Consider the following 16,962-nt stretch of genomic DNA (forward strand, 5'->3'; position numbering starts at 1 on the left):
TGGTCAGAAAGGCACTACAACGATAAGATACCTGTTAACCCTTTACCATTAGTATCAGAGTTCAGTTATTCATACGTACTTATGGTCTCATTGTAAACCAGGCAGCCTTAATTATGTTATTTTAATACAATTTATTTGATAAATATTAAACAATATTGCTCTTCTAATGGTCTGACTGCAGCAAATATAACACACACAGCTTGAGCTACTGTCTGGTTATGGATTAATGGCATCAATACTGAATGCAGACATTAGATGGGACCCATCAGTTATTTTTGAGCTCATCATAATTATCTTGAAAAAATAATGAACATTTGTTATTGACCTTGACAGGCTGGATTAATTCACAATACTACCACATTATCTATAGGAAATTTGAAAAATTAGATCAGTAAATATTATCCTCTAATGTAGTTTGTGGCAAATAAATGAGTGTAAATATGAGTGTGTATGAAAGTGGACAGTAAAAAACAAACTGCCACGAAGTGACCTCCTATTATTATGCACTACTGTGCACAGAAAGCGACAGAGCTAACACACACTGTGTGGTTGGTTCTACCATCACAGGTACTTTCTTTATTATCACAAGTCAATACACTGTATCAAAACTGCAAGAACCTCAAAAGCAGAGAGCAGAAGCTCTCTTTTCTCACTCTTTCACCAACAAAAGTCACAACAAATGCATCCAGTATTTAAAAAAAGGAAATCTAAAGGCACATTTCTACTGTATTTACATTGCATACAAGTTTGACATAAATCAAGTGAAAAGCACACAGTCAGTCCTAAATCCCTCAGCCACTATGCCTTAGCTAAAGAGACTAAAGTTAACCATAAGTACATACAGCAATACACCATCAGGCTTCAATAAGTCACAGTATTTAAAGCTAAAGCACACAGATGGGAGTCAGGTGACTTATGGCTTTGCTTATTTCTTCAGGCTTAGATGCTGATTTGAGCAGAGCTATGGCTCATTTGTTTGGAAGAGAAGTCTTTTTAAAAAATGCTTTAATGATCAACCTCTCACCAATCCAGTGACAATGACTAAATTATAATTTGACATTTTGTGAAAGTGTCTTGCTGAGAGGTAGATGAGAAGAATGATACCACTATCACATCTGCCCTTTAAATGTGAAGCTGGCCTGATCTGGACATCATTATTTGGATAAGAGGGGATGACTTTTAGCAACATTTATCACAGAGAGGTGAGAGTAGATGAGAATTGTTGTCTTAGCACGCACACAACTTGATGCTTACACAAGCTTTGGAAATGCTGGTATGCAGATTTTGTTACTGTACCGGCCAGCTGTCCACTTTGGAGAGAAATTAATCTCAAGTACAAAATAATTGTGACTAATTTTTACGCAAACTCACAGATACATGTTTTGACTTTACACATAAATAACGAGCAATTTGAAACATGCAAATGTACACACAACAGCCCCCCAACACATCAGCGTTGGCTCAGCAATCAACTTGGTTTTCTGGACTGGCTGAACAGTCAGCAGGCTTTGTTTAAACCATATACGTATATTTACATTGTTAATTATAGATTAACTGTCAGTGCAGTGTATGCGTAAATAAGTGGAAACTTCTACACTGACAAACTGCACACTCAAAAGTAACAGAGGCCTTTTTGAGACTAATTTCTCCCCTTTTTTCCAACCTGTTGACGGTATCAATGTTCTCATACAGCTCCTCACACGAAAATATGTATTTCCTTGAACTATGTCTAATACAATGGAAAATAAATCTTACACAAAGACATATTGCCATCGCAGCAACAGCTGTACTTATCCGTCCCTCAGTCTGAGATCATCTCCCTCTGCTGAATATGTACACATAATGGTTATCTAAGGCTGAATGTGAGCCAGAGCTTCTCCCACTGCTGATGGGTGATACTGTGCCTGATGGTTGGATTCTGCTTTATATAGATGTGCACCTGAAATACCACCACACAGATCAATATGGGAAAAGTAGAGAGAGGCTGAGAGCCCAGTGCAGGCTTTTACAGTATATACACAGTATGTGTGTGTGTGTGTATGAGAGATGCAGGAAGGCCAGCGTTTGAATTAGTTTCAGTGAATATGTAGTTAGTGGTGGAGTTTGTGTGCATGTCAGGCATAGTCCTGGAAGACATCAGCTGTACTCTGCAGTAAAGGCTGAGTGGGAGCTGTTGTACTGCAGACTGAGCTCAGCCTCCGTGATGGCGCCCTCTGCTGCTCAGGAGGACCTGGCACATTGTTCAGCGTCAGATACACCTGATAGATAGGAGTGACATCGGTTTTATGTTTTAGGGAGGTTTTTTTTACAAAACAATAAATGCCATATGAGCTCTCAGTGTGACAGACAAAATACTTACATTCTTGGTATTTTCTGACAGCAGGAGTTCAGTCCTCTCCACCAATTTTCTGAAGGAAGGCCTTTTCAAAGGATCGCGGTTCCAGCAGGACAGCATCATGTCATATCTACACAGGTGAGGCTGGGATTAGTTTCTACATCTGAAAACATTACAGCACCCTCTAAGTACAGATGTGATGCCCACATTACACAAAGAATCCAGCAGGCACTACTACCGTAATCACATGTGGCATCTGTCTATGGAGCAGCATTATTTGGAACCCAGTATTATAATATGGGGAGTTATTGATTGGTCTGTCAGATGTCAGAAAAACTGTCACAATCACAATTTTCTTGACATGTCTTGTTTCTTGTCAGCATGGCATCAGCAGACTTATGCAAATGTTAACCAGTCAAAGCATTTGTGTGCTTCTGGGCACAGTTGGATGGCCCTGCAATCAATCAGAACAACAAAACATGTGACACAGCCATCTTTGCTGTCTTCAGAAGTGCCTCAAGCTGCACTGTTCTTCATTGTTATTGTAACAAATCTGCCCAGCATCAGGCAAACAGTTTGTCTGAGCTGACATTGATAAATCTGTATGAAACAGACACTGTCCAAAATTTGTTTATCACACAAAAGAAAAGTAAGCACCAGAAGGCTCTTACATCTCAATGGGAGCAAACTCCGGCCTGCTCATCCTGTGGCCTTCTTGTATCATCCTATAAAATGCAGATCCCACCTGCATCCCAGGGTACGGGCTGTTACCTACAACATCAACAACAGTAAAGGACTGACACAATCACAGATAATTATACAACTGTCCTGACTTCACTGGTGCCACATGACATCAATATGGTTCACTCCACTAAGTGATGCTGCAGCTCTGGAGCATCATCACAGCCTCTAATCAGGCTCCCAGTCAGCTCAAATGGAAGATAATAATGTCTCTCTGACTGGAAATGTTACCCAGAGAAAAGATTTCCCAGAGCAGGATGCCGTAGGACCACACATCACTCTCAAAGGTGTAGACGCAGTCAAAAATACTCTCTGGAGACATCCACTTAACCGGCAGACGAGCCTGCAGGAAAGAGGACACACATGACCCCTCTTGTCTTTGACACAAACATTAAGTATCTCAATATTTCCCATGGAGTATATTGAAGTCTGTAGTGGCTTCACATCTAAATACTACATTCATTGTTTTGGTTCAGGCACAGAAAGAGAAGGAGACGTGGGTGTTTTTCCTTTCTCGACACACAGAGGGAACAAAGGAGGGAGAGAGAGAGAGAGGCAAAGGAGGAAGGGAGAAAGGATGGCAGGGAAGGATGAAGGGGAGACAAAGACCGACTGACAGACAGACTCACGTTTCCCCGCAGCACATAGCTGGCGTCGGTGGTGATGTCTCGTGCCAAGCCGAAGTCACAGATCTTCGCCACCCTGCCGTGAGTCAGCAGAATGTTTCTGGCTGCAAGATCCCTGTGGATACACTTCACACACACACAAGAAAAAACAAACACGGAAATTAGTATTGATACTGTAACTGGTTTCTGCAGTGAATGAGTGACTCACAGCACGTATACATTTAAATGAGGTGGTGCCAGTAAAGCTGGCTACAAACTGTAAAAACCTAAAATCTGCAGAAGCACTTTGTTTAACATAAACTGTCAACAGTGTAGAGGAGCACTGGATGCTCCTGTTAGAGGTTTATGAGACAGTTTGAAGGTCTTAGTTCCAGCAGCTCATGTTCATATTCATTTGGTGGAAAAAAAACATGCAAATGTATGTTCTGTGTGAACTCCAGTGTGACTGGAGATGTTTTTCACACAGTTTAATAAAAAAAACATGTCATCAGCTGGGCAGTTTGGTTGGCTCGGCCACCTGTTTGTGAAGAACAAATCTGCTGTGGTCAAAACCACACTCTGTGTCATTACAGAAACTAAATCATTATTATTAATCAAAGTTTATTAACTTAGGGGAGACAAATCTTAGTAAAACTTACTTTAGCTGTGTTTTTTGATGTGCACTAAATGTTGCACTAAATACTATTTACTATTTATTGATTCACTGTTTTATGTTGTTTTGATTATCAAGCATTTTTAACATCGCAACTCTGCTTTTAACTTTTTATATTTTTACTTGTGAGACATTTTGTATTCTGTCACTTTTTTGGGCTGCTGTAATGTAACCGTTTCCCCTGCAGGATCAAAGTGTGGTTTCCTTGTGTTACTCTTTGCTTTACTTCCTCTTGTGTTTCCCTACTTGTTAATTACCTCCCCCACCTGTGTCTTGTTACTCCCTATGTGTAAGTCTTGTGCTCCCCTTTGTCTTTGTCAGTTTATCCAGTGTTAGCCCCAGTGGGTTTTTGATTTTGGTTGGTTCCTGTTTTTTTTTAAATCTTTTTTGTACTTAGTTGGCTTTAAACTCTTCAAACTTGTCATTTTGCTTTGCATTTTTGGACTTTCTGGTTTCGTAAAGCTCAGCTTTGTTAATCATTTTTGCCTTTTTGTGTTTGCGACTGGGTACTTCAAATAAAAATCAAATGCAGCCCTGAGTGAGCCAATAAAATAAAATAAAAAATATAGCAGCTTTCAGGTCATGAGGTGGCTGGTTGCATATGGTATATGTGCAGTACTATAATAATATGAATACATTTCTGACTAGCTGATGACATGAATAGGACCAAAGCCATAACATGATTAATAAACGAGCTGCAGTGCTTTTAAATCTGTCCTGTAACTATTCCATAAATATTAATGCAGTCTGTAAAAGCCTTACATTCTTAGAGGTAATGTACTCCATTCCTTTGGCAACCTGGTAGGAGAAGCTGAGGAGGTCTTCAGCATCCAGAGACAGCTCCTCTATGTCATCTAGGTAAGGATTGCACTGTCAGCTTTGAATAGTGGAGCGGTGTAGTGTGGTTTAAAATGCAGAGTGAGCGACTATGTACCTGAGTGGGAAGACCTTTCCTTCTCAGATGGACGCATGGGCATATATCCTGTACCAGTCACCTCTCTGCTGTGTACACACAGATACGCACTTCTAAGTATTAGAACTAATGACTTTACACATATATAACATACACACACACACACACACACATGCCTACAGTACGCACCTTGTAGGTTCTGCTTGGTTCAAGATGTTGCGATAGTAACCATCCTCAACCTGGGAGTTTAAGAAGCACCCTCTTTTTCTTCGCAGGAAGTTGAGGAGATCACCATAGCAACAGTACTCTGTGATCACCAAAATTGGTCCTGGCAGGATACAGAGATTAAAATAAACCCTCAGTCACTGATTTGTAAACCATGCCAGCATATAACAATGAAAGCGAGCAGAAGATGGCGTGTTCGATGGATTTAAACCTCATTCAGTGCCTGACGACACACGACAAGTGTGCAGATGCCAAAAATAAAGTTTACGAGTTGATCAATATTTTTCTGCTGAAACAATTTGTGTCACCGTTCGATAACTATCTCTTAATAACACACTCATGCATACTTGTGTGGAGTCCAATCAAAAATGCTGCATTATAATCGATAGCGAAGTCTAGACACGTAGATAATATTGATCAGCTGTACAGAAAATTTGCGACGAGTCAAACTGCATCACGTCTTCATGTTGGCGCTCGATGGTACTTGGAATAATGTGGGATGGCTCAGCAGCAAGTCAGCACCTGACAAATGCTTAATAACAACAATGGATTCAATAATAAAGCTGGAGTACACAGTGGAGTACAGACTCCAAACATTTCCTACTGAGCTCGTTGATAACGGCTGCTCTCACCTCCGACAGTGCAGGCTCCCAGCAGGTTAACGATGTTCACATGGTTTCCAAGGTAACTGAGAACCTTCAGCTCTGACATTAGTGCCTCCTTCTCCGTGGAATGAGCATTGGCTGAGATGACATCATCACAATATCAATACAGTAATGGAAGAAGCTAAAGTACAACAGTGTAAAGATAAAGTTTTACTTGTAGCTGTGTTATATTAAGTTATTTGTTTTTAGATCAGTGGTTCTCAACATTGAGCTTTTCATTTTTTTGTTTTTTTCATTTACACAAATATTTTGTTAATGAATCATTTTCTAGTTTAGACCTCAAAAGCAAGTTTTCAGGCTGCTAGAGTAGCTGCAGTGACCAAGAGAAATGCATCATTGGCCACTGATTAAATGTCTGCACTCAGATTAGTCGAAACCTAATCTAAGAGACACAACAATTAACTATTTTCTTAATTTGATAAATGATGCTGGCTAAGATAGATTACCACTGATGTGACTTTTCCTAGAGGGGGAGCACTGAATGCAGACACAGATGTATCAATGAGTGGGCTACACCTACCCCACCTAAACAATGGATTATTGTCTTACAACATAACCCAGGTTTAAACTTTTACACCAGAGAGGGCAGCAAAACATGAAATTCCCATGTGGTATTGTTACACTTCAAGTGCAGGAACTGAGTGAAAGTACACAGACATTTGCAGACCTACGTTTTAGCATCTTAACAGCGACGGTTGTGACGGTGTCGGCGGAGCACAGTCCATACGCCGTGGCCCTCACCACCTTTCCAAAAGCACCAGAGCCCAGGATTTTACCTGTGTGTGCACAAACACCAATACTTCATCACTGAATATTTACTTCAACATGGACATTTTCACACACATAGACGTTGTCTTACCAAAGCGTAGTTTCTGTCTGGGAAACTCCCATTTGGAGTCGTAGGGCAGCTGGGTGGGGTCGATATAAGTGTAGTTGTTGCCATGGATACTCTCAATGACCTTCCACTGGATTTGGAACTTTGGTTTCTGTTTGGAGAGTAAAGTGATGTTAGGATCAGCTGTTGGACCACTCATATCTAATGTACATTTCTTTTAAGTTTAAATTTCAGTTGTCAGTCTGTGTCTAGACCCCCCCCCCCCCCCCCAGATGCACAGACTAGTTTTAAGTAGTCTGACTCATCTGGGTGCAAAAGAAGCAGCGTTCTCAGGGGGATAAATTAATGGTTCGAGGTGTGATTGGAATGTGAAAAAAACCTTTAACTACAGCTAGTGTGCACTCTGAATAGTTGATTGATTCAGATCTAATTCATTAGGATCTATTCATGTTGATCAAAAAGCACAGACTTCCAGTCTTTTCTGCAGAGTATCGTTATCAAGAAAGATGCTTCTTCCAACCTTAACACACTCCAAACAGGATGGAGGCATGAGTCATTAGTAAATGAGAATGGGCCCTTTGCCAGAAATAACTGAATCCATTTGCTTTTCTATTACGCAAACTGTACATCAGTGCTGAGTGACGAATTTAACATCTATGTCTATAAATTTTAAAACTAATCTGTGGCTTTGAAAGGGATTGATGGCCATAGATTTGTTCGATTTGTGTGATTTACAACCCTACTTCACTCGCACTAATGGTGTGGTGTGTTCAGTTTATCTTCACTCTTACCTGCATGTATTTATAGAGCAAGACCACCACAATGAGGCTGAGTAAGATGCCAGTAGCCACCATGCCAGTTAGAAGAGGTGTGAAGAGCTTATGGGGAACGACACGCTCTGAGAATACACACCGAAAAAACACATTACAAGAAGTTTCTGCTGTTAGGTACACACACACACACACACACACACACACACACACATCCTCTTCCTCCACCATTAAGACAGACAGCTGCTGCAGTGGTGTTTGTTTGTGTGACAGGGATTAGTACATGTATGCCATATAATCCCAGCCTGCATAGTCAGCATGCACTAATCTTATTCAATCTGTGTCCACCAGTAACCACACACCTGGCCTCCATAGACACAGGGTCAATGGGTTTGTGTGTCTGTGTGTACTACTCTAACATCTTTGGTGGAACGTGACACAAACACCCCTCCGCCTCATCTCAGCCTGCAGACGCTTAAGCTTGCTTTTTATCTATATAATCTATAGAGTGTACATGTGTGTGTCTTACCACTAATGGAGAACAGTATATAGGCCTCATCCTCCTCTGTAAAGGCCACACACTCCAGCGTATGGTAGTGAGCATGCTCCTTGCTGACATTCAGTCTGCTCTCCACCTCACTTTTGCCAAAAGCTGATTCTGTCAGCATGGACACCTCTGGAGTCTCCCATTGGGTGGCATTAGGCAGGTGTGAGCACCTGTGGCGAAGATAAAGTTGCTTTAGGTCGCTAATTTGGTTTTTATTCTAGATAGAAAGGTTAAGGATCTGTAATTAGAAAATTATGAGACAGAGGTCCCTTGGGACCTAATTTCCAAAAAAATACTGCATGTACGATTGTTATTCTAAATAATGAAAGGTTAAGGTAATATTTGTCATTGAGAGAGTTTGGCATTAAACCAAAAAAAGAGGTGAAAGTCAATAGTAAATAAGGTTCTGTTCTTTATTGAATGTTAATTTCTATCTATCGATAACAAATATCATCATAAAAAATAAATCCATTTTCACCATGCTTCACAGTGTCATTTTCTTTGTGGTGACCAACTGTCATTTTTTTTCCTTCGATGAATGTTAACGCAGCCATGAAACAACATAAACCTGTTTATCAACTTGTTAAGCTCCCTTGAGCATCTCCTGCTCTCAGAGGAACTGCCAGACAAAGAAGCTGAGACATGCAGGAGATTAGTGTACATGACATGTAACTGAGAAGATCAAACTGATGTAAGTAACATTTAAATTCAAATTCTTTGCTGCTATATTTTTGGATGTACTAGTTTTCATCAGTGCACGTATATATTTATATGCATATTATCAATTTAACTGATCATTCTATTCTTTCTGTGTTAGCTACAGTAAATGTAGTAAGAACTGAAGTGACATGCTCTCCTCATATACGTACCTTGTGTGGGGCAGCTCACAGAAGTACCAGCTGATCTTGGGGACCGGATAACCTGCAGCAATGCACCGCACCTGTCCATCAACAGGTCCTTCCTGGGCAATAATAACAGGCTTACCTTGCAGAGAAAACACAAGACAGAGGACATATATGTTAAATACATTTGATGATTGCTTAAAGTGCCAAGAAACTAAAGAACAAGCCAATAATTTGTATTGTATCTAACACAAAATATTATTTTGTGTCAGTCATATGCGTCAGCACCCAGAATTATGTGAGCCAAATGATTGATCATGGAATGTTTTGTGTTCTTTCTATGGTTTTGTGCATTAACTAATGTATAGTATAGTTTATTTTTATTGCTCTGTATGAGGATTTGATGACTATTTGCACTGTTTACTCTATCTTGCACTACTTGTACACTAGTACCACCTCACCGACCCATGTGGGACATTATTAGATTATTACACTGTTCCAATCGTTCATATAAGGGTCTATGCCATTATAACCGCCACTCATTTTATCTTCTGTTCATTGTATGTCTGTTATGTCATGACTGTTATGCCATGTCAATTTAGCCTTACTTTAGTTTATTTACCTTAATTTTATCTTAGTTCTATCTTATTTCATGTTAATTATTATATGTTCTTATGTATGCACAAATCACTAAGGCAAATTCCTAGTAATGTGAATTCCCTTCACTTACATGGCAATAAACACGACTCTGATTCTGATTCTGATTCTGATGTTTAGGCAATGTTCTGAGTGTGGGGTTACTTACTGTTGACGTACACGTGAAATGAATGATGGACTGATGCATCTTCGTGACTGGCTGAGAATTTGTAGATACCACCTTCCGTGCCAAGAACCCTCACTAGCCTCAGCTCGCTGGTGTATCTGATGAAACAAACATTGATATCATTTAAAAACACATGTACAGATGTGTACTATGCTGTACAGTACTGTACCTGTATTTGTGGCGGTGGATGATGATAACGTGTTCTGTGGTGTTAAGGACCCGCTCGCCATTGTAAGACCATGACAGTGAGGTCAGTGCAGGATAGGCCACAAACTCTGCTCTGAGGCTCAGACTCTCTCCCTCTTTAACATGGGCCTGGACTGGACCTGGACTTCCCAACATGGTAATGAATCCCTGATCTGTAGAACAGGAGTGCACTGGTTTTGTGTTTTGGTCAAATGTGGACTATTGCTAAGTCATGATAGGGGCAGTTTACAATAACACACTTCGAGCTATAAAATGTTCCCCTGATTTGCATACTATGCAAATACATTACAACCACTCTGCAGGGAATTTCATCTACCTGACAGTTCAACAAATAAACCCCTGAATCCAACTTTAACACTTACCGCAGATGTCCAGCTTCACTGCTGCATCCGTGCTGCCGATCTCATTGTAAGCATAGCAGCGGTAAACGCCCGAGTCTGACTGATTGACAGCTGGGATCAAGAGTGATGTGGCACGTTGATAACCACGAGAACCAGGCAGGATGTGCGAGGTCTGGGTTTCAAATGGATGCTGCAGAGCAGAAAATGTGTTAAAACAGCTGTAACATCCTTTACAAACCAGTGTATCGTACTTTAAATCTACAGTGCCAAACTATTGTCTCCGCCTGTTGGCGATGAGACACAGCTCTTTATGTAAAAGTGCTGCACCATAGCAAAATATATCTGTTTTTTCACTGGCCGTTACAGCAGAGACAGATATTGAAATATTGACTTTGTGCTGACTTGTTTGTGCTTGTCATGTAGGTGGGTCTTGACCTGCAAACAAATCCCTCCCTAATAAATCTCACCGCTGTTGAAGGGAAGGCCCACTTGAGACTGAAGTCCGGGTTGACATTGGAGGAGCTGCACGTGAGCTCAAACTGCTCTCCTTTCCGCAGGATGACCGTGTCTCTCTGGGACAGTTTGATCACAGGACGCACTTCTGGCACTGGGTAAAGAAATGCAGACAATAACAATACAAACTGTTACATGAGGTGCACTAGCCACTATTATTATATGAATATCCACTGAGACTTTTTTATTTTTTTGAGTCCTGGTATGAATCCTTTTATCTTTTTATCAATTTATCATGGATTATCTAAAATAAACATGATATGTGTATGTACCCAAATAGAGAGACCCTGTGGGTGTGTGACTGCGTTAAGGAATGCATTACTACACAAAATACCATAAAGCATGTTTATACTCTCATGACAAGTCTAGTATACATATGCAAACATTCATCGCCACACCGGCTGCATGATTAATTTCAAAGATTAAATGCCTGCAGACGTCACTTCGGCTGCTTGTGTTGCTGCTGCTGCGGTAATTCTATTTATCCCAAACACAGCTTTCATGCTCTGTTACAAAGCTTTGTTCACTTCAGCTCTGCTCCACCCTGCCTCCCTCCCTCACGTCTCTGTTCTCTCTCTCTCCCTCGTCCTCTCTCCATCAGTCAAAAGGACACCATGCCATAACTCCCCACAGCCTGTCTCCTTTTAGAACTCCATAGCAAACTCCATTGCAAACCAGAACGCTGATGCAGTGCAGAAGACAGAAACATGATCACTTTCCAAGATCAATTCAAATGGCTTTCGTGGTGCATTTTATTTTAATATAATGCACACAGCTCAAAAGAATACTATATATCCCTTGTTGGCCATTAATACAGCAACAGAATTTTCCAGCCATGATATCTTGTCTTAAATTCACTCACGAGGCTCTGAATTTTTCAACAAGATGCTGGCATAGGTAGTTATGAATCACAGCTGAAGGAGGGATTGTGAAGCAAACATGTTATAACAGTAATACTAGTGGTGAAACTGCAATTTTTATCCAGCCTTTTCCCTCTCAGAGGTGTCAACCAAGGCTAACGCTGCAACTCAAACTCACTCATAAATGACAGATTAGGGGCCAATTGGGTTGATGTGTGACAGTATAAAGACAAGACCACAAACAGAGCAGATGGGGTAAGTGTTAGCATTAACCCACTGCTGACTTTGTCATTCATGTCAATAGAGTTTAGGTGCCACAGTTGTTTGGGAAAAGATCATAGTTGGAGTTAAAACAGAGGATTTTTTTTACAATGTCTGTGAAACAACAAACTGTACAAACTTTTCAATTAATGACATCCTAAGATCAATAAACCATCTTCCAGACTTCAATATATACATATGTATATATATATATATATATATATATGTGTGTGTGTGTGTGTGTGTGTGTGTGTGTGTGTGTGTGTGTGTGCACTATATGCACTTGCTATCTGAACAGCAGTGGTTTGGATCTAACAGTGGACCATTAGGCCTGTGATAGACAGATGAGAGTCTGCTGCTCTCACCAGATGTGTTACAAATCATCAGGTGTGTCAGGTTATTAAAGCCATCCTGACAGCAGGACACATAAACACCAGCTGTGTCTATGCATATTTTATCACTACCAATGTTTATCTTCCACTGAATGGATACTGTTTTTTCCCAGTTACTCCATCTCTTCTCTTCCTCTGCCTTTAGCTTCATTAACACCCATGAGACAAATTTAGTACAGCAATGCCATATGGGACACTGGTATGAAATGGTTTTGGAATCCTAGTTTCTGGAAACAAGAATATTACAGATCTTCCCTGTGCTTCGCATTTCTTACTTACCGAGTCGTACATCCACAGTGTATTGGCTCGACACCACTTTGACTCCACCAAGCTGTCCCACGCAAACATAACAGCCCTCATATTCCCCCCTCGAGTTGCTGATGATGACACCTCGCTGCAGGTTGCTGTGATAACTCATACCAGGGGGCAAAGGCCGTCCATCACAGGTCTCCAAAGCCAGCAGGGTGACCTCGGGGTCAGTCACAAGGCAGGGGATGGTGCAGTTCTCACCAGCACGCACCAGGATGACGTTCACCATGGTGCGCTGAAAAGCATTCTGGGGGTCTAAAGTGGTGACAGAAAGAAGAAGGTGTGAAGTCATAGATGTGGTTTAATGGATGCTGCAGCCTCTTACCTACGTCATACCCCACCCACCTTTTACATAAACATAGACGGAGCTGTGCTCCATTGTGCTGTTGTTGACACACACATAGCGACCCATGTGGTAGGCCTGCGCTGCTGGCACCCTGACATAGGCCACTCCACCCTCCTCCACCTCTCCCTCCAGCCTGCGAGCCTTCTCTCTCTGCCACCTTAACCTGGATGGGGGGCCAGGCGTTGTGGCATTGTCATAGCAACGAAGCTCCAGCTTGCCCCTCTTGGGAACTACTATATGAGGCCCACTGGGGGAGATGACTGGCTCGCTCCACACTGAAACAGAGGACAGAGTATGGCTGTGAATGCTGTGATGGGTTAATATGCTGGCCTAAAGGTAAAACACTGCTGATAGTAATATAGATGAATTATAAACTCTAGAAATTAAGGATAATTTGTGAAGAGAGAGAAAGGTAGGTCTGTGAATGTTTAGGTAGTCAGATTATTACTGTCTACAGGCACTTTTTGTATTTGGCAGATCAACACCTAAAAATATTTGCAAAGGAGACAAAGAACAGCATCTTGTCCTCACCACTGAGGAGCAGTAACAAAACACTGCTGGTGTTTGATTGACTGATCTTTTCAGTGCATAAAAATCAAATGAACAGAGTGCTGTGATGGTTAAATAGGAAGTTCTGATTGGCACAGAGCCCCTCAGCAGAGAGGGCTATCAAACACCACAGCTCAATTGAACAATCAATAATTATGAGCAGCCCAGCCGCTGAGTAATCATGCATTAAAGGCATGTAAATCCATTCCCTTAAGATGAATCAACTAAACTAACATTTTTAGTTTCAATTTAACCCCCTCCATTCACCCTCCTCCTCCTTCTTCTTTCAAGCTCTCTCTCTCTTTTTTGGTGTAGCTCTCCACATGATAGAAGCCATTTCAGGAACAGGATCTTCATGTGACTGTTGTGCCTTCAGGCTCCAAAGAAGCTCCAACAGTAAAAGAGGCGCCCCTTTACCACAATATCTAAATCTGTGGGTTTTTACAGGCTGTGAGGAGAGCATGGTTTCAAGCTTTGGCAGCTTGAATAAGGGTCGTTTGGATAAGCAAAAGTTTACACACAAAACCCGAGGCTGCTGTAAACACAGAGCTTTCATTGGGAGCTGTTAGATGTCAAGATGCTGCAGGGTTAAAGTGTGTGTGTGTGTGTGTGTGTGTGTGTCTTTCTTTGTGTATTTGCTGCCGGTAAGACGCACAACCTAATCCCTTCATTTCTGTGGGATAAATAATTCAAACAAAACGCGCACACACACAGACACACACACACCTGTTGCTTGCCCGGTGGAGAGTCAGCCCAAAGGCATCTCCTGCGTATACCACAAAGCGGTAGGCAGGCTCTACTCTATATGCAAATGAGTCCGGATATGATCTGCGGGTTGAGCTGACAGGTTTATGAGACAGAACCGTTAAACAGCACTTTGGGTCAAACACGTTTCAGGAAACAGTGTAGGGAAGCTGCGCCAAACATGCGCAATGACGCACGCTGCTTTCCACGGCTGTTTAGACCTGAATTAAAAGCGAAAATGAACAACAGAACATGAAGTGGGAGACAGAACCGCGTTTTAGGTGTCTGAAAAGCCGCAGACTGATATGAATAGCAGAAGTACTGATGAGATCTAACAACGTATGAAAGTAAGCTGCTGGCAAAAAAGTCAGTAATGATAACTGTAAACATCAAAAACAACATTAAAAGTGTTGTTGTCTTACCTGTTAGTGGCAGCGAGATAAAATATGAGGCAAAAACAACCCAGCAGCATCTCATCATCGGGCCGGTTTGAAGCATTTCACTCTACTCCGTACGTTTCAAGCGCGGACATGCCGTGCTTTGCATATAGCAGCTCCTATCCGGCGTGTATAGGCTGTTAACGCAGAGCAGAGCGGCAGGTCCCATCCAGCGTAATGATAATGAGCGCACACACAAACACAATGATCCTGCAGGCTGCGACTCCCCCCTCCTGATGGAAGTGACTGGAGCTTAAAGACACAGCGCAGCGCCTCTCCTCCCTGATCTGGATCCCTGCCACTCCTTTCTGCCCCGCATTGGCTGGAGAGCGGCCAAGGTGATGAGTCTGTTATAGAGAGGAAAAACGGTCTTTGACATCTTCAGCGTCTCCTATTAAAACAAAAACAAGGCATTACAATTGTTTGCCATGGTGAACTGGGATAAACAAGAAGTATATTTTTTTTAATTATCACTGAATTGTTTTTTTTAAAAAGTATTAAACTCTCCTCACATTTCTTTGACTGCAAAGTCCTGGTGTTGCTGCTGGCGATGACAGCTCTCGCTTGGCAGGAGTTTCCCTGCAGAGGCTCATTCAGTTTGCGGTTTCAGGTTTTCCAGTAATCAACATCACAGTGGTGTCTCTTTTCTCACATTTAATCATCTAAAAACGAATATAACAATTCTCAGGATGGAGGCGCGTCATTTTGAGGAGGATTGGATGTTCCTGTATATTCTTTCTCTCTCGTTTAGATTGGATGGATTTATATTGTGTGCCAATTTAAACAAACCGCCATGAGGTGTCCATATGAACATGATTATGTCTTAAAAGCTGCTGTAATCACTCCTGCTGCTCAGTTATCATGACACGGATCCTCTGGAAGTGGGGCTGTTTATAACCTTATGAGGGATGACGCATGAAGCTTAATAATCCATCCATTTATTAGGCCTTCTGTGTTTTACAGAAATTATCCGGTCATCCTGGATACATGAGACCGTTTTTGGTAAGTTATTAGGCACAACATTTTAAAACATTTGTTTTTTATTTTATTTTGTGGTTTCTGCTGTTCAGGCATGTTGGAAATGTCCCACAGCACACAGGTGACAAGGGCTTTACTGCTGGATGAAAACCACTAAAAGAAAACATCATGAAAAGTGCATATCTGTCTGACTTTATCCTCCACCACTCTAAATACATTTGCACTAAATATAACTGTCCCAAATGCAGCTGGTTATCTTAATAAATGTCTTTATTCTTCTCCCATGAATGTGTTTTTGTAATTCCAAAAAAAAACTGTTCTACAGAGTGGTCGACAATGTGGTTTTCTGCAGGACATGTTCACAAACAGAAGCCTCAAAGGTCCGAACGAGGTTGTTTTAGTGCATGTTGTAACAAACAACCTGTCAATGAACACACTCCAGTTTATGACAAAAGCATTTAAAGGTGAACTGTTAAAAAGGAACTTTCATTTTAAATCAATTTTAGTTTCTCCTGGAGGCTGAGAAACCACAAATAGCTGCTTTATTCACTTTATGCCTGGGCTCTGCATGGTTAAGTGTGTGTGGTTATATGTTGGTTCTGTGTCAGTGTGTGTGTGTCTGTGTGTTTCCTGTTGCTCCAGAGAAATATGTGAGATGCTTGGATTGTTGTGTTTGTTACACATATGATTGATCTCTAACCTCACTGCATCGCCCTACAGCTGTTTATGCCTTTCTCAGCACATGACAGCAAAAAAGAGGCTAAACAAACTGGAACAGAAGCAGAACATCACTTTCATACATGTTTTACTTTTTACTTTAAGATGCCTTTTGTTTGTGTGATTATTCTGAAAAAAATGTGCCTAGTGATGGTGGTTTCTCATAAATGTCAGCAAGAATATGAAATAACTGCACAGATACAGATCTATGCAAGAAGGTCCTGACCTTCAGTCAGGTCGGAGTGTGAGCTGAAAATGGGTATATACTGAGTTTGACACTTTTGCAGAGAAACATACATGAAACTAATGTTTCTACATGTCTGTTTAGGTTCAA

General features: G+C 41.3%; 1 protein-coding gene across 2 annotated transcripts; it reads right to left on the reverse strand.

The window, feature by feature from the left end:
* Window positions 1–544: 544 nt before the first annotated feature.
* On the reverse strand, window positions 545–15,163 carry kitb (KIT proto-oncogene, receptor tyrosine kinase b). Of its 2 annotated transcripts, none has more exons than XM_028418223.1 (21): window positions 14,919–15,163; window positions 13,203–13,478; window positions 12,828–13,112; window positions 10,990–11,129; window positions 10,544–10,712; window positions 10,144–10,333; window positions 9,957–10,072; window positions 9,179–9,293; window positions 8,292–8,479; window positions 7,784–7,890; window positions 7,017–7,143; window positions 6,829–6,933; window positions 6,125–6,235; window positions 5,457–5,595; window positions 5,289–5,353; window positions 5,117–5,208; window positions 3,706–3,828; window positions 3,308–3,419; window positions 3,007–3,106; window positions 2,360–2,465; window positions 545–2,258 (listed from the first exon to the last, which is right to left on the reverse strand). In XM_028418223.1, the coding sequence occupies exons 1-21, from the start codon at window positions 14,992–14,994 to the stop codon at window positions 2,115–2,117; spliced, it is 2,886 nt and encodes a 961-aa protein (XP_028274024.1). In that variant the 5' UTR covers window positions 14,995–15,163; the 3' UTR covers window positions 545–2,114. The 2 variants fall into 2 exon arrangements, with proteins under 2 accessions (XP_028274024.1, XP_028274017.1); XM_028418216.1 differs by having other exon boundaries at window positions 5,289–5,356.
* Between the last annotated feature and the right edge of the window lie 1,799 nt (window positions 15,164–16,962).

The sequence above is a fragment of the Parambassis ranga genome, chromosome 1 (assembly GCF_900634625.1).
Source record: "Parambassis ranga chromosome 1, fParRan2.1, whole genome shotgun sequence".
NCBI lineage: Eukaryota > Metazoa > Chordata > Actinopteri > Ambassidae > Parambassis > Parambassis ranga.

What these genes read in the sequence shown, in the direction of transcription:
- kitb (XM_028418216.1), bottom strand. Translation starts at nt 14,994, where the DNA reads ATGCTTCAAACCGGCCCGATGATGAGATGCTGCTGGGTTGTTTTTGCC. An exon ending in TGCTCTATAAATACATGCAG is followed by an intron (nt 7,144 to 7,783) that starts GTAAGAGTGAAG and finishes CTCTCCAAACAG; the next exon opens with AAACCAAAGTTCCAAATCCA. An exon ending in AGTACATTACCTCTAAGAAT is followed by an intron (nt 3,829 to 5,116) that starts GTAAGGCTTTTA and finishes GTGTGTGTGAAG; the next exon opens with TGTATCCACAGGGATCTTGC.